At 45.4% G+C, this 24811-nt stretch overlaps 1 protein-coding gene across 1 annotated transcript in view; it reads left to right on the top strand.

The window, feature by feature from the left end:
- Positions 1-544: 544 nt before the first annotated feature.
- Htt (huntingtin) overlaps positions 545-24811 on the top strand; it is a 111560-nt gene continuing 87293 nt past the window's right edge. Inside the window, exons 1-6 of the mRNA XM_090343888.1 lie at positions 545-860; positions 13034-13117; positions 17482-17602; positions 19138-19197; positions 19567-19646; positions 23419-23557. Of these exons, the coding sequence (XP_090200014.1) occupies positions 667-860; positions 13034-13117; positions 17482-17602; positions 19138-19197; positions 19567-19646; positions 23419-23557 (678 nt within the window). The 5' untranslated portion in view covers positions 545-666. The remainder of the gene's footprint in view (positions 861-13033; positions 13118-17481; positions 17603-19137; positions 19198-19566; positions 19647-23418; positions 23558-24811) is intronic.

The raw sequence follows: 24811 nt of genomic DNA, 5'->3' as shown, positions 1-24811 counted from the left end.
CCGCTCCTCTCCAGGCAGGAAGCCTGCACCCCAGACCGCCCCACCTCGCCTCGGCCACCGGTGAGTAACCGAGCGCGGGGACGACCTCCAGCGCTGGGCCTGCGAGCCGACCGCAAGAGAGGAAGGCTTCCCACGCGGGGCGGAGCCTCGCGCCGCCCGCCTCAGGCCCCGCCCCGCCCCGCCCCCTACGAGGCCGTGGGTCCCCCCCACTTCCGTCCTTCTGGTCCAGTCGCGTAGCCCCGCCCCTTCCCGTCTCTCCCGCCCGCCCCGCCCCCTACGAGGCCGGCGGGCTCCCCCACTTCCGTTCTTCTGGTCCAGTCGCGTAGCCCCGCCCCTTCCCGTCTCTCCCGCCCCCGCCCCGCCCCGTCCGAGGCTGGGCTCCGCTGCGGGGTGGTGGGAGCTGCGGGTGATGAGCTGGCTGGCCTCCAAAGCAGGCCATTGGCGGAGACCGCCGTCGGTCCGGCGTGGTCCCGCCTCCGCCGGGCCGCGTCGCTGGACGTAGGACTCCGCAGGGGCTGTCGGGACAGGCTCAAGATGGCCGGGCACTTGTGTCCCGCTACTTCCCGCGGCGCCCTGCCCCATTCATTGCTGCGCTGCTGAGCGGCGCCGCGTCGCGCTAATCGGTTCGAGGCCGCTGGGGGCCGCCCCGCGGGGCGGGAGGCCACCATGGCGACCCTGGAAAAGCTGATGAAGGCCTTCGAGTCCCTGAAGTCGTTCCAGCAGCAGCAGCAGCAGCAACAGCAGCCGCCGCCGCCTCCGCCGCTTCAGCAGCCGCCGCAGGCGCAGCCGCCACCGCCACCGCCACCACTGCCACCGCCGCCGCCCGGCCCGACCGTGGCTGAGGAGTCGCTGCCCCGACCGTGAGTCCCGGGCGGCAGCGCAGCCCCGCCCCGGAGCGCCGCCGCCACGCCACGCCGGGGTCCGCCGCCTGGGAGTCCCCGGGGGGCTGCGCGGAGGCCCCGCCGGGAGGTCCCGGCCTGAGTCCCTGCCTGGGCGTCCTCGGCCCGGACGTCCCCGCCTGGAGTCCCTGCCCGGGCGTCCACGGCCAGGGCGTCCCCGGCCCGGGCGTCCCCGCTGGGAGGTCCCCGCCCGGGCGTCCTCGCCCCGACGTCCCCGCCTGGAGTCCCTGCCCGGGCGTCCACGACCAGGGCGTCCCCGGCCCGGACGTCCCCGGCCCGGGCGTCCTCGGCCCCGACGTCCCCGCCTGGAGTCCCTGCCCGGGCGTCCACGACCAGGGCGTCCCCGGCCCGGGCGTCCCCGCTGGGAGGTCCCCGCCCGGGCGTCCTCGGCCCCGACGTCCCCGCCTGGAGTCCCTGCCCGGGCGTCCACGGCCCGGGCGTCCCCGCCTGGAGTCCCTGCCCGGGCGTCCACGGCCCGGGCGTCCCCGCCTGCGCGCTCTCCCACCGTGCGCCTGCCTGCCGGGTCCGGAGCCCTCCTCCGGGAGCGGCGCCGCAGCCCCGCTCCCTTCCCTGCATGGGAAGTGAGGGAAGCGAAACTGGGGCGGGGAGGCTGCGGAGCCGGCTGCTCCGGAGCCCGGCGCGGGGCGGGAGAGCGCTGCGGGGACGAGGGATGACATCATGCTGCCCGGCGGCCTCGGCTCCGGGAGGGCGGGCGGGGGTCCCCGCAGGCGTCCGGCCACGGCTGTTGTCAGCGTGGGAGCGAGGTTTTCGGCAGGGGCCCAGTGGGACGAGGGTGGCTGGCAGGAGGAGCACGGTGACACTCGTGGAGTTGACTGAAGTTCGTTGCCTGTTTTCCCTGCCAACGACCGCGGAGCCACTGGAGCTGAACGAGGCGTGCATTTCTTTCACAGACCTCGCAGCCAGGCTTAGGGGAACGTGGGGGGTTCTCAGGTGTGCCGGCGACAGAGCTGGGGGCGCCCTTGGGGGCCTCTTGTTCTCACTGGGGGCCCGGGCAGGGAGTGGGCGAGAGAGAGGGGAAGAGGAGGAAGGGAGGGGGGAGAGGTAGGGAGAGAGAACTCGAGCGTTTTCCTGGAAATTGGTGTGTGGACTGTGGAGGTGTTCCGTCTCCACTTTTGAGACTTTCATCTGTTTGGCGTTTTATTTGGAATGTCAGTCTGTCCAGTTCATAAGGAGATTTCAGGAAGCAGTCTCCTGAAGAAATGTCACTAGTAACGCCCGTTCACTGTTGGTAATCTTTCTTGTTTATGTTTCTGATCTGGTCATTGTCTTCCTACCTTAATTAGAAATGAATGATCAGGGACATGTGGTGGCTTATTGGATAGAATAAAACTTAGGGTTATCTTTTGCTTCCAAGAGGTGGAAAACTTGTTTCACTAACTGCAGGAACTAAAAGTATATTTTGACTTATTTCCACACAAGTTAATTTCTAGTCAGCCCACCTGGAGTCTTATGTAGTGCTGTCTCTGAGTGGTAGGGTTGTTCCCACATTGCACGTGTCTCCTGTAAGCACTGAGCAGGGCTGTCCACCTTCAAACACACATTTACTTTTATTATTTTTATACATGTAATACACGGATTGCTAAATTAGAAAAGGGTAATAATGACAATGACACAGTACCTAGTTCTGTTCCTAATGCAAATGCTGTACTTACACATCTTTGTGGATATAATCTGTGCATATGAATATTAAGATGTTTTCAGCAGGGCTCTGGTGGCTCATGCCTCTAAACCTAGCTACTCAGGGGGCTGAGATCACAGGATCGCAGTTCAAAGCCAGCCTGGGCTCGGAAGTTTGTGAGACTCTTATCTCAGATATTGTGAAACCCAATCTTTAACTTAAAAGGTTAATGCTAATTAACCAGAAAACCGGAAGTGACGCTGTGGCTCAAGGGGTAGAGCGGTAGCTATGAGCTGAAGAGCTCAGGGAAAGTGTCCAGGCCTAGAATTCAGGTTCCACAACAGACGGACAGACACACACACAGATTTTTTTGTGTGTGCTGGTATGAGTCCTGAACCCAGGGCTTTGTGATCTGCTTGGCTTTTTTTGCTCATGGTTTAGTACTCTACTATTTGAACTGTGTCTCCAGTCTGATTTTTTCTGGTTAATTGGAGATGAGTCTCTTGAACTTTTCTGTCAGGCTTGGCATGGAACTGTGATTTTAAGATCTCTGCCTCCTAAGTAGCTAGGATTTATAGGCATTGACTATAGTATATATGATAATATGTACTTGATTGTATACTGGTATGCATTTTATTCATATGTATATTTCTGTGTAGTTTGCTGTTGGGAAAATGGATGTTCGCTAATCACAAGTAACTCACTGCTGTAAGTTTAGATCTTGGCATTTTGTTTTAATGTTTCCGCTGAAAAGTCCTTTTCCAAAAGCAAGACTGGCCAAACAGTTTAGAAAGTGTCTGTTCTATTTTTATGGCTTTTGTTCTGTTGCATAAAGCTATAGTACCACATGCGTGGGTTTCTGTTGAAATAGCTAAGTGCCTGCTCTCTGCTTGAGATGTAGAATGCTGTTCTGGGGTTGGCTAGCTCTGCAAGCCTGGCATGTGTGGAGGGCCTAGTAATTAAGAAGCAATTGACATTTGTCTTTGACACTTTTCCATTCACCTTCAGATTCTCATCTAATTTTCCTCCACTTGTTCACTCACCATCTCTGGATGTTGGGTACTGTTCTAGAGCAGGGCTCTGCAGGGACAAATCTATGCCCATATGAAGCTTTCTAAGGATAGGGGTAGATCGTAAGCAAGATGGAGAAGTAAAATGTATAATGTGTTAATAAAACCTGAAAAGGATCAGCAAAGCAGGGAAAGGCACTAGGACATGGCAGGGCTAATACATATTGATGTTTTGGACAGGATGTCAGGGAATGTCTACTAAGATGATGGCTTTTGAGTGAAGGCCTGAAGAGAGCCATGGTGGAGTACGAGGCTATGTGAGCAAGGGTGTTTCTTATGTTCTGGAGGCAGAGGGGGAAATGCTGATAGCCTCCCTGTTTGAGGACTAGCAGTTATGTTGGCCCCTTGTTGAAAATTAATTGCCCCTATTATATAGATTTGTTTTTGTGTTTCTAGTCCATTGATGTGTCTGTCTGTCTTAGGCCAGTACTGTATGCAATGTTGATTACTGAAGGTTGTGTGGGTTTCAGTTGATGAAATGTGAGTTCTCCAGTTCGTTGTTTTCAATATTATTCAGTAATATGGAGAACCTTGCATTTCCCTATCTGTCAGTTTTTACAAAGAAGTCCACTGAAAGTCTGGTTGCCATTGTATTGAATTTGTAGATTAATTGGAAAATGATGACATTTTTAGGTCTTCTAGTCCACCAACCTTAACAAACTTACTGTGTCAATGGTCAGACAGTAAGTACTTCTGGCTTTGTGCATGTATCTCTACAGTAGATACTCAGCTTTGACCCATTGTGGTGTGAAAGCAGCTACAGACAGACAATGTGTAAGTGAATGAATGTGCACAACACTTTCATGTTACGGAACTGTGATGTATGTGTGTGTATGATGTATGTGTGGATGTATGTTTCTATGTGTGTCTTGTAGTTTGTACTTAGAGAGTCTGGGTACTGTCTCTGAGCTTTTGTGCTCAAGGCTACCACTCTGTCACTGGAGAGCCACTACTCCACTTGCAGCTTTTTAGTATTTAATCAGAGATAAGAGTCTGACTGGGCTGGAACTGAAATCCTCAGATCTCAGATTATTGAGTAGCTAGGATTATAGATGTGAACCAGCAGTGTTGACTACATTTTTTTTTCCTTTTGTGCAAGAACGAAGGTGTAGTTGTTGTGGTTATAGGGTTTGAACTCAAGACTGTCTCAAGGCTAGTGCTGTACCACTTTGAGCCATAGTTTCACTTCCAGCTTTCCAGTAGTTAATTGGAGATAAGAGTTTTTCCTGCCCAGGCTGGCTTTGAACTGTGACCCTCAGGTCTCAGCCTTTTTTTTTTTTTTTTTGCCAGTCCTGGGCCTTGAACTCAGGGCCCGAGCACTGTGTTGGGCTTTCTCAAGGCTAGAGCTCTACCATTTGAGCCACAGCACTACTTCTGGCTTTTTTCTGTTTGTGGTACTGAGGAATCGAATCTGGGTCTTCATGCATGCTAGGTAAGCTCTCTACTACTAGGCTAAACTCCCAGGCCCTGGTCTCAGCCTGTTGTGTTGCCAGGATTATAGGTGTGAACCACCAGTATCTGGCTACAACTTTGAATTTGGAGTGACCTGTTCTTGTTAAAACTTTTTTTTTTTTTTTGGTTCACAGCTAGCATTCTACCACTTGAGCCATGCCTTTTCTTCTAGTCTTTTTTTTTTTTTTTTTTTGGTCTGTTGTGGGACTTGAACTCTGGGCCTAGGCGCTGTCCTTGAGCTCTTCAGCACAAGGCTACTGCCCTACCCCTTGAACCGCAGCACCACTTCCAGTTTTGTGGTGATTAATTGGAGCTAAGAGTCATGGACTTTTTAGTGCCCAGGCTGGCTTTGAACCACGATCCTCAGATCTCAGCCACTGGCACTTCTAGTCTTTTGTTGGTTAATTAGAGATAAGAATCTCATGGACTTGTCTGCCTGGGCAGGCTTCATACCACAATGTTCAGATCTCACCTTTCTGAGTAGCTAGTATTACATATTCTGCCATGGCACTCAGCTCATTTCTTCTTTTCTCTCTTTGTATCTCTCTCTCCCTTTCCCTGTTTGCCTCTCTTGTCTCTCTTCCCAAACATTTGCACTGTTAATACTTCCTTCACTTGTGGACTACCTAAAAACAGGCAGGCTGTACTTTGCCCACATCTAGATTAAAATGTATTCGTACTGCTTTTTTACTTTTCTCCTCTGACATTCTGTTGGGCAGGATTTTTATGTTTGTATATCCGTACCTATTTGTCACAATTATACTCTTTCACAAGTCAGAAATTTATTTTCTTTTCACAGCTGGAACAAATCCTGTTCTTTCCGTGTTTTGTTTGTTTTCCTTTATTTTAACTATGTGACCTATCTGAATAGGACTGCAACTGGTGGTGGTAGGAAGCCGTTCACACTGCTCTACGTAGCTGGATTGGCAGCAGTTCCAACAGTTTACCTCAAATAGCAAACCTGCCCGCTGTTGTTACATTGCTTCTGCTTTACAGTATTCTGAAAGAACTTAAATAATTTCTCAGATTTGTAATACTGCTTTTGGGAGAGCATTTTTGGCTGCTTTTATTAACTATTATACAAGATTATATAAGTTACACATATATGTCCTGAAAATATCTTCAGGCAGCACTGTACATTAGAAAAATAGAGCTTTCCTCCCAATTCTAGTCTCACTTCCTTAAAAAAAAATCATTTTTGTGTCTTTCCATATTTACAAATGTAGAAACCAGCATTGAAATACATCCTTTCTGTTTGTACAGGTGATAGTACTTTTTCCCCACTTAATATGTTGTAGACATTGTCCTGTAGTAGTACATAAAGGCCTTAGTAATTGCTGTGTTATATTGTAGAAGTAAGTTTAGGGTTTTTTTTTTGACTTGAACTCAGGGCCTGAGCACTGTCCCTGGGCTTTCCTTAAGGCACCAGAGCACCACTTCTGGCTTTTTACTATGGATGTGGTGTCGAGAAATTGAACCCAGATCTTCGTGCATGCTAGGCAGGCATTCTACCACTAGGCCAAACTCCTGGCCCCCTTCTGAGCTTTTTTGCTCAAGGCTAATGCTCTATCATTTGAGTCTCTATTCTACTTCTGTGAGTAGTTTATTGGAGCCTCAGGGAAATTCCTACCCAGGCTGGTTTGCACTTCAGTCTTTTATTTACTTTATTTCTTTTTTCTTTTTGCCAGTCTTGGGGCTTGAACTTGGCCTGGGTACTGTCCTTGGACACTTTTTGCTCAAGGCTAGTGCTCTACCACTTGAGCCACAGCACCACTTTCTCTGTGTATGTGGTAGTGAGGAATGGAACTCAGGGCTTCATACATGCTAGGCAAGCATTCTACCACTAGGCCACTCTCCCTGACTGCAGTTCAGTCTTTTAACCTCAGCCTTCTGAATAGCTAGGATTTCAGTCATGAGCAACTGGTGCCTGGCAGAAGTTAAGTTTTTTTTTGTTGTTGTTCGTGGGCTTGAACTCTGGGCCTGGGTGCTGGCCCTGAGCCGTTCAGCTCGAGGCCAGTACTCTACCACTTTGAGCCACAGTGCCACTTCTAGTTTTCTGGTGGTTAATTGGAGGTGGCTTTGAACCATGATACTCAGATCTCAGCCTCCTGAGTAGCTGGAATTACAGGCAGGAGCCACCAGCACCTGGCTTCAGATGGGAGTTTTGGACATGTACAGGGAAGGTCTCTGCCTTTAGATGTGTTAGCCATGTGTCTTCTCCTTCTCCCTCACTCCACATGGCTAGCCACTTGCTAAACCATCTTCGAGTGTTCATCCTCCAGATGAACACTCTGCTCTTATTCACAGCAGAGGGAGAAATAAAAGGTATTGTTTAGTGTTGTGTTATCTCAGATCTACTCCTGAGCTGAGGTGTGTGCTAGAGATAACAGGGCCAGTCATTTAGTCTCTTGGGAGCTATTAAGTAGTGTGGCATTTCTGTCTAGCCTTCAGCCTTCATTTGAGAGGTTGTGCTGTGCCTCCCGGCACCTGTGTAGCCAAGGCGGTGTAACTTCTCTTTCCCAGGGCTGAGGAGCCCCAATGCTCCTAGTGCTGAGCTGAGGGGATCTGGGAACTCTTGGTTACTGGTAATGGGGATTCAGGCATGGTCTGAACTTGGTGACCTGGAAAGGGACCTCTTCATCTAGTGCCTCAGGTGTGCCAGCTCTGTTTCACGCCCTGGATTTCCAGCAGTGAACATGACCAGTGATAAAAACTTAGGAGAGAAGGGACGGGAGGGGGGTGGGAGCGCTGGACTTTTTTTTTTGTAGGTCATGGGGCTTGAACTCAGCCTGGGCACTGTCCCTGAGCTCTTCAGCTCAAGGCTTCTGCCCTACCCCTAGGCCTGGGCACTGTCCCTGTAACTCTTCAGCTCAAGGCTACCACCCTACCCTTGAACCAAGCCCTACTTCCCATTTTCTAGAGGTGAACTGAAGATAAGAGTCTCCGGTTCTTTTGTACCTGGGCTGGCTTTGATCCTTGATCCTCAGATTTCAGCCTCCTGAGTAGCTAGGATGACAGGCACAAGCCACTAGTACCTGGCTCCTTTGTAGTAATTTTTAATCACAGAGGTATTTGGCATATTGACAGGTTGCTTCTTTTGACACAGGCCTCATGAACTCTTGTCACAGCCTGAATGGAAAAATGTACTGGTCCTGGGGTCTTAAACTTAGGGTATGAGCTTTTGTGCTCAAGACTAGTGCTCTACCATTGAGCCACATCTAGCTTTTTGGTGGTTAGTTGGAGATAAGAATCTCCTGGACTTTCCTGTCTGGTCTGGCTTCATACCTCTAGTTCTCAGATCTCAGCCTCCTGAGTAGACAGGAGTACAGATATGAACCACCTTCACTAGGCAGTTAGTCCCTGGTTTTTTTTTTCATATTTTTTTATCGTAATTAATGGAAGAGTTACATGATATTTGCCAGATAGATGGTGCATTATGGTCCCAGTTTTTGAAGATGGATGAGACCTATTCCTGTGGGCAGCTACCACCAACTTGGACATGCTGGCTGTTAGCTGGCTGCTCCCCCTTCGGTAGCAATTGGGAGAGTGAAATCATATCTTCCAGTCTGCCACCTTCAGATCCAGCAGCAGAAGCTCCAGTCGCGAAGGTTCTGCTTAGATTTGGTCTTGCCTAAAATCTCATCATTAATGTTTCTTTTTTTTTTCTTCATTCTTTTTCTTTTTTGTTGGTTGTGGGGCTTGAACTCAGGGCCTTTTTATGCTCTACCACCTGAGCTACAGTGACACTTCGGGTTTTTGAGTGGTTACTTGGCAATAAGAGTCTCATGGGGCCTTTTCTGCCCTCTTGCTTTGAATTGTGATCCTTAGATCTTAGCCTCCTGAATAACTAGGATTACAGGTATGAGCCAACAATGCCCAGCTCTCAAATCATTTATATATATAAATATATTTTATTTATTTATTTATTTATTTATTTATTTATTTATTTATTTATTTATTTTTGGTCAGTTGTGGGGCTTGAACTCTAGGACTGGACTCTGTCCCTGAGCTCTTCGGCTCAAGGCTAGCACTCTACCATTTGAGCCACAACACCATTTCCAGTTTTCTGGTGATTAGTTGAAAATGAGAATCTCATGGACTTTCAGGCCCAGGCTGGCTTTGAACTCACTGCCCTCAGATCTCAGCCTCCTAAAGTAGCTAAGATGGCAGGTGTGGGCCACCAACGCTGGCTCAAATAAATATTTCTGTCCTTTTAATTAAGTTGTGAGCTCCATTGAGTTTAGTGTTTGTGTAGCTTTTTTCCCCCTCGGTTATCCTGTAGCTTTTTTAGACACGAGTGTAATAGACTTGCCATATGAGAGCATGCATGAGTTCAGTTCTTCAAGACCTTGAGCAGATTCACACTTTGTAATAGGCACCTGCCTAATAGGTACCTGATTTAGTTTGCTCCCCAAAATTTTTAACACAGCTGGCGTTCTCTTACTTTTCTTGATAGCTGTGTTAATGTAGGTAGAATCTGAGCTACTGTAACAGAGGCTTTAATATAGTAGTCCAGGAGAACATGATTATTATTATTATTTTTGTTGGTTGTGGGGCTTGAACTCTGGGCTTGGGTGGTGTCCCTGAATGGTTAACTGGCGATCAGAGTCTCACAGATTTTAGTGCCCAGGCTGGCTTTGAACTGTAATCTTCAGATCTCAGCCTCCTGAGTAGCTAGGATTACAGATGTGAGCCACTGTGCCTGGCTATTACTATTATTATTATTATGTAGTTGTACCCTACATGATGTACATTGAGTATAATAATTACCTTCCCTCCTTCCTGTGTTCCTCTCAAAGCTCTACTTCCTGTTTTGCTAACCAGTACTCAAGTCAGAGGAGCTATGCCTTTCAATCCCTCCCCTAAGTATACCCTCCTTTAGTTTATTAGTTTGTATGCAAATGCATTGAGCCTGTATATGTTATCATGCATAGTTGTATTTTAGATCGAGTTTCCACATATGAGAGAACACATGTACCATTTTCACTCTCTCAGCCTGGCTTACTTAGTGAGATTTGCTCTATTCATTTCCCTACAAGTGATATAATAGTATTATGGTAAATAAAATTCCATATGTACATGTACCACTTTTTCTTGATCCACTCATTTGTCATTATTATTTCTTTTTTTGCTAGTCCCCAGCCTTAACTCAGGGCTTTTTTTTTTTTTTTTTTTTTATGTATGTGGTACTGAGGAATTGAACCTGGTCTTCGTGCATGCTAGGCAAGCACTCTACTACTAGGCCAAATGCCCTGCCCCCCACTTACTTGTTTTAAGGCATCTGGGCTGTTTCCATACTTGGCTATTGTGAGTAGTACAGCAATGAACGTGGATATGCAAATGTCTTTTTTATTTTTTTGTTGATCATGGGGCTTGAACCCTGAGCCTGGGCATTGTCTCTGGGCTCTTCAGCTCAAGGATATTGCCCTACCACTTGAGCCACAGCGCCACTTCCCATTTTCTAGTGTTAATTGGGGATAAGAGTCTCACGGACTTCAGTGCCCAGGCTGGCTTTGAACCACAATCCTCAGATCTCAGCCTCCTGAGTAGCTAGGATTACAGGCATGAGCCACTGCGCTGGCTTCAAGTGTCTTTAGCATATCTTGACTTGTAATGCTATTGGTAAATGCTCTAGAGTGGTATGGCTGGATTATAGGGTAGTTCTGTGTTTATCATTTTGAGGAATATGCCTCTCAAAATTACTGAACAGTTTTTCACGATTAGTTTTGTTTCAGAATGTTCTAAAAATGGATTTCCCAATGTCTGTCTTTCTTTTCTCTCTCTCTCTCTTTCTTCCTTCCTTCCTCTCTCTCTCCCTCCCCTCTCCTCCCCCCCTCTCTCTTTCCGGTTGTGGGGCATGAACTCTGAGACTGGATACTATTCCTGAGCTCTTCAGCTCAAGGATATTGCCCTACCACTTGAGCCTCAACGCCACTTCTGGTTTTCTGGTGATTAGTTAGAGATAAGAGTCTTGTGGACTTTAGTGCCTGGGCTGGCTTTGAACCTTGATCCTTAGATCTCAGCCTCCTGTGTACCTAGGATTATAGGGTGAGCCACCATGCCCAGCCCAATGTCTTTTTTTTTTTTTTTTGCCAGTCCCGGGCTTGGACTGAGGGGCCTGAGCACTGTCCTTGGTCTTTTTCTCAAGGTTAGAGCTCTACCACTTGAGCCTCAGCACACCATTTCTGGCTTTTTTCTATGTATGTGGTGCCGAGGAATTGAACCCGGGTCTTCGTGCATGCTAGGCAAGCAAGAACTCTACCACTACGCCAAACTCCAGCCCCCAATGTCATTTTTGAAGTCTTTGAATCAAACATAGTTGATTCCAATTTGTCATTGTTTCCTATTAACACTGTCCTTGAGCTTTTTCCTAAAGACTAGTACTCTGCCACTTGAGCCACAGCACCATTTCTGGCTTTTTCTATGTATGTGGTACCAAGGAATCAAAGCTGGGTCTTTGTGCATGCTAGGCAAGCACGCTACCATTAGGCCAAACTCCCGCGCCCCCCCCCCCTTTTTTTTTTATGGCCAAGTAGTTTTCTGTTGACTGGCTATAACATTTTGTTTATCTCTCACAAAAATGAAGGACAGTTGGATCATTCCATCACAGTATTCTTTGTTCATTTATCTATTTATTTTTTCCCATTGTGGGGCTTGAACTCAAGGCCTAGGTGCTGTCCCTGAGCCCCTCTGTGTTCAAGGTAGCGCTCTACTACCATTTGAGCCACAGCACCTTTTCTGTGTATGTGGTACTGAGGCATTGAACCCAGGGCATCATATAAGCTGGGGAAGTACTATACCACTAAGCCACATTCCCAGCTCCCAGCACAGTACTTTTTTCTTTTTCTACTGGTCATAGGGCTTAAACTCTCAGCCTGGGTGCTGTTGCTGAGCTCTTCAGCTCAAGGCTGTTGCTCTACTACTGGAACCACAGCACCACTTCTGGTTTTCTGGTGGTTAATTGGAGATGAATCACACGGTCTTTTAGTCCCTGGTCTGGCTTTGAATCTGGATCCTCAGAGTACCTAGAATGCAGGTGTGAGCCACCACGTCTGGCCTGCCCCAGTACTCTTGAAGGAAGTGAGTGGTTCATGAGGGTGTCAGGTCTCCATGGCCTGAGCTTCCGATAGTCATTTATTGTGTTGCTTTGCAATTGTTCCATTGAATTTATCTGTGTAACAAGCTGGGTGTTAGGCATATTTGTTCTGATTGGAAGATGATTAAAGGGGAGATACCCAGGGAAAGCAAGTTAGACAGGAATTACCCGTCACCAGGGTTCTACTGCGTCTGTGGGACTAGGTCACGTGTCTGAATCTAGATGCCAGGAAGTCAGATTGTGCGTATGTACACACACTGGGGCTTAAACTCAGGATCTCATACTTTCACTCAGCTTTTTGTTCAAGGCTGGCTCTCTTATCACTTGAACCAGACCTCCAGTCTGACTTTTTGCTTATTAATTGGAGATAATAGTTTCTTGAATTTGTCTACCCCTGCTGGCTTCACACCTTGATCCTCAGATCTCAACTTTCTGGGTAGCTAGGATTACAGCTTCAGCACCAGTTCCTCCCTCCCCCCCAGTCTTGGTGGCTGAACTCAGGGCCTTGGCACTGTCCTTGGATCTCTTCTCAAGGCCAGGGCTCTACCACTTGAGCCCTAGCTTCTGGCTTTTTCTGTGTATGTGGTACTGAAGAATCAAACTCAGAGCTTCATGAATGCCAGGCAAGCACTCTAGGCCATGCTTCTGGCCCCCTTGATTTCTTTAGAATGAGGGAAAGTAAGCTGCTTTTGTGGCATTAGCAGATTTTCCTGTGGTGTGCCCTGGTTGTATGAACCCATCACGGCCTCCCTGTGCAGATTCTACCCTATCCTTTGCAGAGTTGTAATGATTCATTACAAGAAATACTGATTGAATAAAGTAGATAATGAAACACGTCTTCACTTCTTTTCTCTGTTCTTTTTTTTTTAATTTCTAGAAAGAAGGAACTCTCAGCCACCAAGAAAGACCGTGTGAATCATTGTCTCACAATATGTGAAAACATAGTTGCACAATCTCTCAGGTAATTGTATTCTGACTTTGCTAGAGGAGATAAAAACTGTATACATTACATCTTGGCGGGGGTGGGGGGAGGGAAATGGGGACCAAGGTATCAATGTTTGTGAAGTAATGCACCTTATATCTGGTGAATATAATGTAACCCTTCTATTAATTACAATAAAAATATATGGAAAAAACTGTGTACATTACATCTTATGGCACCAGTTGCTTTTAAGAAATATTTTAAAAAATCACGGGTATGATTGTGCACGTCTGTCATCCTAGCACTGGTGCTGCAGCAAGATGATCTCAAGTTTGAGGCCATAATGGACAAATAGAGGAGTGCGGTCTTGTCATAAAAGATTACTAAGATTATTTGCCCATATTTCTGACTATATTAAGAATATAGTATAATGAGCAATATTGCCTTTTTATTTATATTCAAGAATTGCAGCCATTATGATAATTAGATAACATGTTTCTATTTAATAATCACTCTTACTAACCACTGAAAGAATCATGTTTGGTGTGATATTTTTACATGTAATTAGAGCAGTCCAAGACTGCTGAGTTTATCAACTGTCAGAGATGTGCTTGTCATGCAAGCTTGCAGCGTTTGTCACCCTGTGCTTCTCCCCCTGTTCCTGGTAGTGGAGCCTGCTCATCTGAGTTGGGGATTGGCAGGCCACAAGCGGCTGCTGCCCCCGACTCAGTTGCTGAGCTTTCTAATAGGTGAACTAGCCTTCCCTTCTTTTGTAGCTTCTTTGTTGCATTTACCAGACATTTTGTTGCTGTGACAGGATCACTTATCTAAACCACTTAAGAAAGGAAAGATCTACTTGCAGTGTAGAATAATATAAGCACTGGCACGTGAGCATGCTATTGTAGACAACTATGATAAAAGTAGGGAGGAATGGTTTGAGTTCCATCTCTGCCTCCTATAGAAGCTAAGTAGTCTTGGGGACAGGAGGGAAAAACTGGGAGAAAGCCACAGAGGGGAGACATGATTGAAAAAGAATTGTGTTCATTACTCATTACCTGGAACCCCTCTGTATGTCACCTACAATAACAGCTAAAGTCAGCTACGGGGCCGGGAGTTTGGCCTAGTGGTTAAAGTGCTTGCCTAGCATGCATGAAGACCCAGGTTCGATTCCTTGGTACCACATACATAGAAAAAAGCCGGAAGTGGTGCTGAGGCTCAAGTGGTAGAGCTCTAGCCTTGAGAAAGCCCAAGGACAGTGCTCAGGCCCTGAGCTCAAGCCCAGGACTGGCAAAAAAAAAAAAATAAATAAATAAATAAAAATAAAAATAAAAAGTCAGCTACGCGGTCTTATCTTTTATTTACTTGCTGGTTCTAGGACTTGAACTCAGGGCCCAGGCACTGTCCCTGAGCTTCTTTTGCTCATGGCTAGTGCTTTACCACCTGAGCTACCACACGACTTCCAGCTTTTTCCGTGTTGTTTATTGGAGATAAGCGTCTCACCGCCTTTCCTTCTGGCTGATGAACCATGATTTGCACATCTCAGCCTCTTGAGGAGCTAGGGTTACCGATGTGAGCCACTGGTGATGGGGTGGGAGGTAGGGAGGTCGGGGAGGGGATAGGCAGATGGGAAGACCCTCTCAGGGGGCCCTCCACTACCCAGGCTACTAAGTGGTTTTAGATCAACTCTTATTTTGGGTATAGGGCTTGAACTTGGCCTGGGTGCTGTTCCAAAGCTCTTTCAGCTCAAGGCCACCTCTCTACCCTCAAGCCAAGCCCCATTTCCTGTGTTATAGAGGTTAACAGGAGATAAGAGTCTCAGGTTCTTTTGTGCCCAGGCTGGCTTTGAACCTTGATCCTCAGATCTCAGCCTCCTGAGTAGCTAAGTTTATAGGTGTGAGCCACTGTACCCCAGCTAGATCAACTCTTATGTGTTTGAACCTGTGCTGTTTCATGTGTGAAATATCAGCTCCGTTTTCAGATTTTGTGCCAGCAGTGGTATATAGGAAATACTGAAGGATTACAGATGAGAGCTGCTGGCACCTGGCTTTATGTTTAGTTTTTTGAAGAACCTCTAAACTACCCTCCAGAGTGGTTCTACTAGTTTCCATTCCCACCAGTGGTACCATAAGGTTCATTTTACTCATATTTAATATAGTGTTGGAATTCTTAGAGCCATAGGGCAAGAAGATAAAAAAGAAATAGGAAGAACTCATATTATCCCTATTTGCAAACAATATAATCCTCTACTAATCCTAAATATAATCCTAGAAGCTCCAGCAGAAAAGTCTTAGATTGAATAAACACTTTTGGCAAAGTAGCAGGATATAAAGTTAGCCTATAAAAAATCAGAACTTTTTGTATATGCAATAATATATATTTTCCCCACAATGCCCTAAATATACCCTGTATATGTTTTCAGTCCCCTACAAGCAAAACAAAAGCAAGCTTAGGGATAAACCAAGGAGCGGAAAGACCTCTATAATGAAAACATTAAGTGAGTGCTGGTGGCATATACCTAGAATCCTAGCTAGTCAGGGGACTGAGAACTGAAGATCTTTATTCAGGCCAGGCTTGGAAGATAATCCATGACACTCACGTCCAATTAACCACCTCAGCACACCGAGGTGTACTCAAACGGTAATGTGCTAGTTGAGTAAAAACGCTGAGTCGTACAAGTGAGTCTGAGTGGAAGCTCCAACACCAGAACCCAAAACAAATCTTTAAGTACCCAAGAAAGAATTTGAAGAAGGCATGAGAAATTGGAGAGGCCTCTCCTGTTCATGGATTGGCAGAATTGATATTATTAAAGTGTACAGATTCAATGCAGTTCATTTCAAAATTCCAGTGATACTCTTTACCTGAGAATCCTAACATGCATTTTTTTAATTTATTTTTTTATTGTAATTAGTAAAAGGGTTACATGATATTTGCCAGATAGAAGGTTCATTAATTCACATGCATTGATACCCTTTCACATGTCTGTACCCATTACCCTCCCCCCCTAACATTCATATGGAAGCATACAAGACCCCAAATAGTCAAAACAGCTCTGAGCACAAAGAACAGCACTGTGGGTATCACAGTACCTGCTTTCAAATTACACTGCAGAACCCTAGTGACAAATCAAACCTGGTACTAGTACAAAAACATACATAGACCAGTGGAATAGAGCAGAGTACCTAGAAAGAATTTCACTCTTCTACCACCTCCTAATTCTTGACAAAGGTGCCAAAACTATAGTCAGAATGGCAACCATCAAGAACTCATGCCAATAATCCAGGCAAGGGAGGCCAAGAAAGAACTAGCCATGGTATGAAGATCATGGTTCAAAGCCAAGCTGGGGCAGGTAAGTCTGTGAGACTTTAATCTCCAATTTACCACCATACAATCAGAAGTGGAGGTGTAGCTCAAATGGTAAAAAACCAGCCTTTAGTGAGAAAGCTAAGCGTTAGTGCCCAGGTTCTGAGTTTATGCTTCAGTACCATCATAAAAAAAGTTCAATTTTATTTAAATTGGATTTTAATGTGGTGAGAGACATGCTTAAGTAAATTGGGACAGGGTCCAGACCCTGACTACAAGCCCCAGTATTAGCACACACATACAGAAAAGCTGGAGGCCTGATTAAAAAGAGAGCACCAACCTAGCATGGCTTAACAAAGGTAAGAATTTGAGGGCTTGGAGCGTGGTCTGGTGGTAAAGTGCTCACCTAGCATTCACGAAGTACTGTGTTTGATTCCTTGATGCCACATACACAGAAAAAGGTGGAAATAGCGCTGTGGCTCAAGTGGTAGAACACTAGCCTTTAGAAAACTCAAGGACAATGCCCTGGCCCTGAGTTCAGGTCCTAAGACTGACCAAAACAAAAAAAAAGTTAAGAACTTGAATGAAGACTATGAATACTGATAATACAAGAGTCTAGCAGAGACGGCAAAGAGAAAAACTGGCTGTGTTGGGGGTTGTGCTAATGAGAGTGAAAGGGGGTGAATATTATCCAAAAGGGGATGGAGCCTGGCAAAAATATAGAATAATGAAGCCTCTTGAAATTAAATTAGGAAATGAGGAGGGAGGCAAGTAGAGTAATAGAGTGGGGAAGGGGAATTGATTGGATTTGGTGAGTACATGTGTGGAAATGTCATAATGGAATCCCCCCCCTTGTATAGCTAATGTATACTAATAAGAAAGTGTTACCCCACTTAATATCTTTCTTTGGATGATGTATTTTTCACAGTCCTACTGATGAGCTATTAAAGACCAACTTATTTCAGATTTTCTTGATTTTCATTTAACTTTCCTTTTCTATTTCAGAGTTGCATGCAAAATTCTGGATACTTGATTCATTTTGTCACCATATCTCTCTGTAGGCTCCTCTTGGCTGTGACAGTCTTTTCTTTTTTTATACTTAGAAATTCTCCAGAATTTCAGAAACTCCTGGGCATTGCTATGGAACTTTTTCTGCTGTGTAGTGATGATGCGGAGTCCGATGTCAGGATGGTGGCTGATGAATGCCTCAACAAAGTTATAAAAGTAAGAGCTAAGCAAAGCTGCCATCACCTCACATGCTTCTGTCTTGAATGTGTCGATGTCATGGTGTGTGGTTTGCAGGCAGGCTATTTACATGTGCCTGGCTTAGCCCACTGGGTCAGAAGGAGCTATGTTTCAGTGGCTGAGTGCAGCATGTCATGGTGGCAGGAGGGCTGGGTTACATTTCCTTTGTGCATTGGGCACACATTTGCGGTGCCATTTTAGAAGAGGACCAGAATGGGGCAAGAGCTGTTAGCTTTAGTTACCAGGTGGCCACATGGACCTTATTTCTGGTTTAGCCCTGAAGTGAGCAGGGCAGGCAATAAAGCTTTGAGGACCCCGAGTCTTCTCAGTAGCATAGGCTGGGCTGTAGGGAGGCTGTGAGCATCCCTGCCAGAGCCAGGCCCCGATCTTCAGCAGAGAGAAAGGATTCTGGGCCATAAGTCTGCCCCAGTGGAATGAGGGAGTCTGGGCCAGTGTGTGTATAGGTACACCATTGGCCTGTTGTACACTTCTCACCTTTCAGCCAGTCACTTGAATCAGTGATTATTGAGGGTTTAGCATGAGAGCTTTAATTTTAATTTTGTTATGTAGCATTTGATTTTTTTTTTTTTTTTTGGTTAGTTGTGGAGCTTGAACGCTGGGCTTGGGTATTGTCCCTGAGCTCTTCAGATCAAGGCTACTGCCCTATTCCCTGAGCCACAGCCCCACTTCCCATTTTCTAGAGGTTAATTAGAGATAAGAGTCTCACAGACTTTAGTGCTTCGGCTGGGTTTGAACCAGGAGCTTCAGATCTCAGCCTCCTGGGTAGTAAGGATTACAGGTGTGAACTACTGTGCCTGGCTTGGCATTTGATTTTAATTAACATTAAGTTCTTTTTAATGACTGATGTCAAATATGTTTGGTGATTTTTTTTTTTTTTTTTTTTTTGGGGTCAGTTATGGGCCTTGAACTCTGGGTCTGGGCGTTGTTCCTGAGCTCTTCAGCTCAAGGCTACCACCTTACCCCTGGAGCCACTTCTGGTTTTGTGGTTAATTGGAGATAAGAGTGTCAACAGTCTTTAGTGCCCAGGCTGGCTTTGAACCACTCAGCCTTCTGAGTAGCGAGGATGACAGGCGTGAGCCACCGCGCCTGCTGTTGGGTGATTTCTGTATACATTTGCATCTTAGTTTTCAGCTGGGCCCTTGTTGGCGCACACCTATAATCCTAGCTACAGAGAATCATGATTCTCCGCCAGCTTGGGCAGGATAATCTGTGAGACTCCCTGTGAGACTCTCATCTCCAGTTAGTTACCAAAACTGGGAAGTGGAGTTGTGGCTCAGATTGTGGACACTGTCCTTGAGCAAATGAGCTCAGAGACAACAGCCAGGGCTTGAGTAAGCCCTAGAACTTGCACCAATAAATACATAAATAGTTTTCCAGTTTAGTTGCTATTCTAGTTGACTTTGCCCCCAAGTTCAGATTTTGGTTGCCTTTTAGCATTCTTCAGAACCATGAGTGAGTGTGTCTTCCATAAACAAATCTCTGTCTCCTTGTAGGCTTTGATGGACTCTAATCTGCCAAGGCTACAATTAGAACTCTATAAGGAAATTAAAAAGGTAGGCCTTTATTTTCCATTGTCATAAAGATGGTACTTTAACACAGTATGGAACAGTGTTTAAAATTTTATTTTTAAGTTAATAAATAAAATATTATGAGGAAATGGTGTTTGAAAAGGAAACTTTGTTTTACTTTTCTCCAAAAACTTGTTCTTCATTTTATTAGTTTAAATGGCTAAATTAATTTTTTAACATATATCTTTATAATTGAAGTTTTCTGGACTTCAAAACCAGATGTTTTGCACATTTAGCTTCTTCTCTGAAAATAGAAATGAATAGCTAAAGAGAATCTTCCTTTACACATTACCCTTCTGATGACAAGTGCATATAACTCTTACATGTAACGTCTTGCTCCTTAAACACACTCAGAATGGTGCCCCTCGAAGTCTTCGTGCTGCCCTTTGGAGGTTTGCTGAGCTGGCTCACCTGGTTCGACCTCAAAAATGCAGGTAAGTTGTACTTCTTTTTGTTTGTTTGTTTATTGTGCTAGTTCTGGGGCTTGTTTGTTTATTGTGCTAGTTCTGGGGCTTGACTTAGGCCTGCAAGCTGTCCCTTAGCTTTTTTGCTCAAGGCTACTTTTTTGTTTTAATTATTGCTCAAGGCTACTTTGTGCACTTGAGCCTAAGCTCCATGTCCAGCTTTTTGCTGGTTCATTGGAGAAAAGAGCCTCATGGACTTTTCTGCCTGGGCTGGTTTTGAACTTCAGTCATCAAATCTTAGCCTCTTGAGTAGCGAGGGTGCAGGTGGCCAGCTTTTATTTTTTTTTGATGCCAGTACTGGTGTTTAAAATCAGGGCTTCATGTTTTCACTTGGAGCCACACCTTCAATTCTGCTTTGGTTGTTTTGCTTTGTTTTCTTTTGTTTTTTGGTCAATTGGGGGGCTTGAACTCAGGGCCTGAGTGCTATTCCCGAGCTTTTTCACTCAAGACTAGTGCTCTATCACTTTGAGCCACAGTGCCACTTTTGACTTTCTGGTGGTTAATTGGAGATGAGTCTCATGAACTTTGCTGCCTGGGCTAGCTTAGAACTCTGATCCTCAGATCTCAGCCCAGCTCTGAGTAGCTAGGATTACAGGTGTGAGCCACCAGTGCCCAGCTCTTCTGAGATATTTTAAAAATCATGTCTGATGGGTTACAAGCTAGTGCTGGACTTTAATGGTCTAGTTCAAATGTCTCCTCTTCAGATAAACCTCCCAGTCCAAGCCTAGTGTGTTTCTCAAATTGTCTAGCCCCTCCCAAATTGCTGTTGACAGTGTTCTGCTTGTGTTTTTCTTCATAGCACCCATTTCTATGTGGAATATTCTTTCTTAGTATGCTTGTTGGCTTCCTGTACATCTTGCCATGTGACTTAGGAAATGCATTTTGTAGATTAGCAGGGGTCTCACTGTCCTGTTCTGCGCTGCCCAGACTGGCTGCACATCATAATTGCTTAAAGATACTTGTCAACAGGTAACGGCTGAGGTGCTGATCTCATTCTCACAAACTTGGAAAACAAATATTTGTTGATTTCTTAGGTTGAAAAGATGAGATGGCTTCAAAAGATGAATGTTGAGATGTGTGTAAAGTTTTAACTAGTTGAAAAAGCTTTGAAACTGTTGAGACTGATTTAATAGGTTGAAAAAGAAAGCAGGACCTTTTTTTCCCTTTTTTTAAAAATATTATTTTTATTCTATTTTTTTCCCTTTTCTTCTTTCTTTGCTCTTTCCTGTGGTCATTCCTGGAAACATAGTGACAGCATTGTGTACAGATTTGTTGCCACTTGAGCCTCAGCACCATTTCCGGCTTTTTTCTATGTATATGGTAACCTGGAATCGAACCTGGGTCTTCATACATGCTAGGCAAGCACTTTAACCATTAGGCCAAACTCCCAGCCCTTTTTTTTCCTTTTTTAAGTAAACCGAGTCCTTCCTTCTTTCCTTAACTGGTAAAAAAGCATATTCACATCCTAGAGACCTTTAGGTCTATCCCAGAGGCAGTGGTAGAGTGGCCTGAATCCTCATTGTTAACTTGAAATAGTGATTCTTTTTCTTTTTTTCTTGCTTGCGTTTTTTTTTTTTTTTTTTTCTGGCCAGTCCTGGGCTTGAGCTCAGGGCCTGAGCACTGTCCTTGGACTTTCTCAAGGCTAGAGCTCCACCACTTGAGCCTCAGCACCACTACTGTTTTTTTTTTCTATGTATGTGGTACGGAGGAATTGAACCCTGGTCTTGTGTGCATGCTAGGCAAACACTCTATCATTAGGCCAAACTCCTGGCCCGAAATAGTGATTCTTTTGAGGTTGTATTTCAGTAATAACCTTGTATGACCACAAAAGTAAGATTTTTGAGTATGAATGTTTTTGCACCAATATTGCCACTTACACTGGGCCTCACACTCTTGCTAGGCTTTCTTTGGTTGGCACTTCTGTCACTCAAACCATGACTTGGAGTTTCAGCTTTTTTGCTGGTTAATTAAAGGTAGGAGTCTTAAGAATTTGTGTGCCTAAGCAAGTCTCTTGAGTAACTAGGATTATAAGTGTGAGCCACTGGGACTTGCTTTGGAAGGTTGGTGTTACAAAACCCTTCCTTTTTATTATTAGTTTTGTTTTACTTTTCGAAATTGAACCTAGAACCTTGAGCATGTGAGTGTGTCCTCCCCGAATGAGCTACATTCTAAACCTAGTTATCCTTGTTTTGAAAAATTTCTGAAGCATTGCATCCCAAGTTTACCACATAGCAGCCAAAGAGACAGTAAGAAGATATAGTTGGGTCAGGAGTGTGGCCTAGTGGTGGAGTGCTTGCCTAGCATGCATTCGATTCCTTGGTACAACATACTTAGAAAAAGCCGGAGGTGGTGCTGAGGCTCAAGTGGTAGAGCTCTAGCCTTGAGAAAAATCCAAGGACAGTGCTCAGGCCCTGAGCTCAAGCCCAGGACTGGCCAAAAAAAAAAAAAATAAAGATATAGTTGTGACTGGGTTTGGTGGTGTACAGTTCTAATCCCAGCTACTTAGAGTGGTAGGCAGATCATGATCTAAGGTCTGTCCAGGCAGGAGACCCTCCCAAAAGCAAATTGAAAATATAAAGGACTGTAGAGTTGCTCAGGTGGTGATGTGTTGAGTTCAATCTGTAGTACCACACACGCACCTGCACACCTGTGCGTGCGTGTGTGTGTGCGCGTTCGTGCGTGTGTGTTTGAATATATTGCTATCCAGGTAACATTGTAGGCTCAGAATCTCCCCTGGCTCTTATATTCACGTATGCTTTGTTGACTTGTTAGCTTGATTTTAGTCCTTATTAAACAAGTTCAATTTCTTCTTGATGGCTGGTTTAGTTTTTCCTTTCAGCAAAATGTCATCTCTTTGGAGCGGCCCTCTTGCCTCCCTGTCTATTCAGTTTTTTTGACGTTTTTGTTACAGACGGAGTCAGTGCTATTTGTTGACCCTGTTTCCCACTTGTCTCATCACTAGGGGAGGGCGGTCCCTGCACTCAGCCCTGGGCTCGACAGGTCTTTCCACTCAGTGCGCATTAACAAGTTCTTTCTAAAGGGCCTCATTTAGCATGAATACATTTTTTTTTCTGATTTCTAATGTTTCTTCTTTAGGAAAACTTTATTCATACTCTAAAATTTTTTGTCTTTAAAGTAGAATTTTTGATACTATCCTACTTAAATAGGTGTATTTTAATAAATTTGATAACTATTATAATTTACTGTAAATAAGTCTAGAATCTGTGTGTGTGTATGTGTGCATACATGTGTGTGCATATGTGCATATATGCCTGCGTGAACACACCAGTAATAGAGCTTCAATTCAAGTCCTCTCACTCTTGCTTTTTTTTTTTGCTCAAAGCTGGTGCTCTACCATTTGAGCCATAACTCCACTTTGGCTTTGGCTTTTTTACTATACTAGTTAATTGGAAATGAGACTCTTTCCGATTTGTCTACTTGGCCTAACTTCAAACCTCAGTTCTCAGATCTCAGCCTTCTGAATAGCTAGGGTTAAAGATGTATGTTATTAGCGCCTGGCTAAACCCAGCTTCTTCCCACACCCTCTGTGGAGGGGCGAGACAAAGGGTGGTTACACTTACTCTGCATTCAGATGTGCTGTTCTTTTATCTAAGAATTGTTTTCATCTCTGTTAGGATTATTTGCTTGTAAAGCTGTGTTTTTCCTAATAGAAAGCTACGTGTTTCTATTTCCTCATCTTACGACACCTGAAGAATGACAAATGTTCCTTTTGCACATTTAGGCCTTACCTGGTGAATCTTCTGCCATGCTTGACTCGCATAAGCAAGAGACCTGAGGAATCGGTCCAGGAGACCTTGGCTGCAGCTATCCCCAAAATTATGGCTTCTTTTGGCAATTTTGCAAATGACAATGAAATTAAGGTATGATTGCTGCCTCAGGTCACAGACGTGCAAATGGGTCTCTCGGGGCTATTGGCTGGGCAGTCATTTGAATCCTCTAGTAATGACAGCAAGGCAAGACAAGTTGTTTCCTGACCTGCCATACTGCTATGTGTGTAGTTTTCAGGCACCCCAGGAGTTTTCCTCTACTTCTACTTTCTATTATAGGGTGAAGTGAATAAGATGATTTATAGATGTAAATTTAAAAGACATTTTTCCAGAGAGGCTGAGTTGGGCTCAGCTTAGTTTTGGAAAGAGATTGTACCAAGCCTTCCGAGTGGCGGTGCCTCTCTGCTGACTTGTAGGTTTGAATGCTAGCAAGCACCCGTGTCCTCTTGGCATCAGACCACTTCAGACCTGTTTTAGTGTATTCTTTTCTTTTTTCTTTTTTTGTGGGTCATGGGGCTTGAACTTGGCATGGGCGCTGTCCCTGAGCTCTTCAACTCAAGGCTGCTGCCCTACCCTTGAGCCAAGCCCCACTTCCCGTTTTCTAGAGATTAATTGGAGATAAGAGTCTCAGGTCCTTCTGGGCTTGAGCTGGCTTTGAACCTGACCCTCCGATCCCAGCCTCCTGAGTAGCTAGGATGACAGGTGTGAGCCACTGCACCGGTGACAACACTTTTTAGAGTCATTGAAACTCTGGTTGCCAGCCCTTTCCCATTGGTAAGTTGCCCACAGATTTTCTTGCCCAGTTTGACCAATGAGACATGTGGTGTACTCAGGCAGAGTTCTTCTGCGGAAGGAGTCCACACATGCGCGTTGGATGTAGCATTGGACCTGGCTCGCAGGAGCTCCTCGTTTGTTAGCTGTGACTGCCGTCCTGAACTATATGACCGTGAAGAGATGGCTCAGGCTAGTTCAGGATGGTTTTTTTGTTGTTGTTAGTTGTGGGGCTTAAACTCTGGGCCTGGGTGCTGTCCCTGAGGTCTTCAGCTCAAGGCTACCGCCCTGCTCCTCGAGCCCCAGTGCCACTTCTGGTTTTCTGGTGGTTAACTGGAGATTAAAAATCTCACAAACTTCAGTGCACGTCAGTGCCCAGGCTGGCGTTGAACCACAACGCAGATCTCAGCCTCCTAAGTAGCTGGGATGACAGGTGTGAGCCACTGCGCCCGGCCTAGTTCATGACTTTTCCTCTGTGTTTTGAGATTGTCTGGTTAACATTAATGTGATTTAAAGCCAGTTTCATGGGCTTTGGAGTAAGGAAATGAGGTCATGAATGTTAAGAATGTAGTGCCA

The sequence above is a fragment of the Megascapheus bottae genome, chromosome 13 (genome assembly GCF_031878675.1).
Source record: "Megascapheus bottae isolate mThoBot1 chromosome 13, mThoBot2.hap1, whole genome shotgun sequence".
Classification (NCBI taxonomy): domain Eukaryota; kingdom Metazoa; phylum Chordata; class Mammalia; order Rodentia; family Geomyidae; genus Megascapheus; species Megascapheus bottae.
This window is presented reverse-complemented; position numbering and strand designations above follow the sequence as displayed.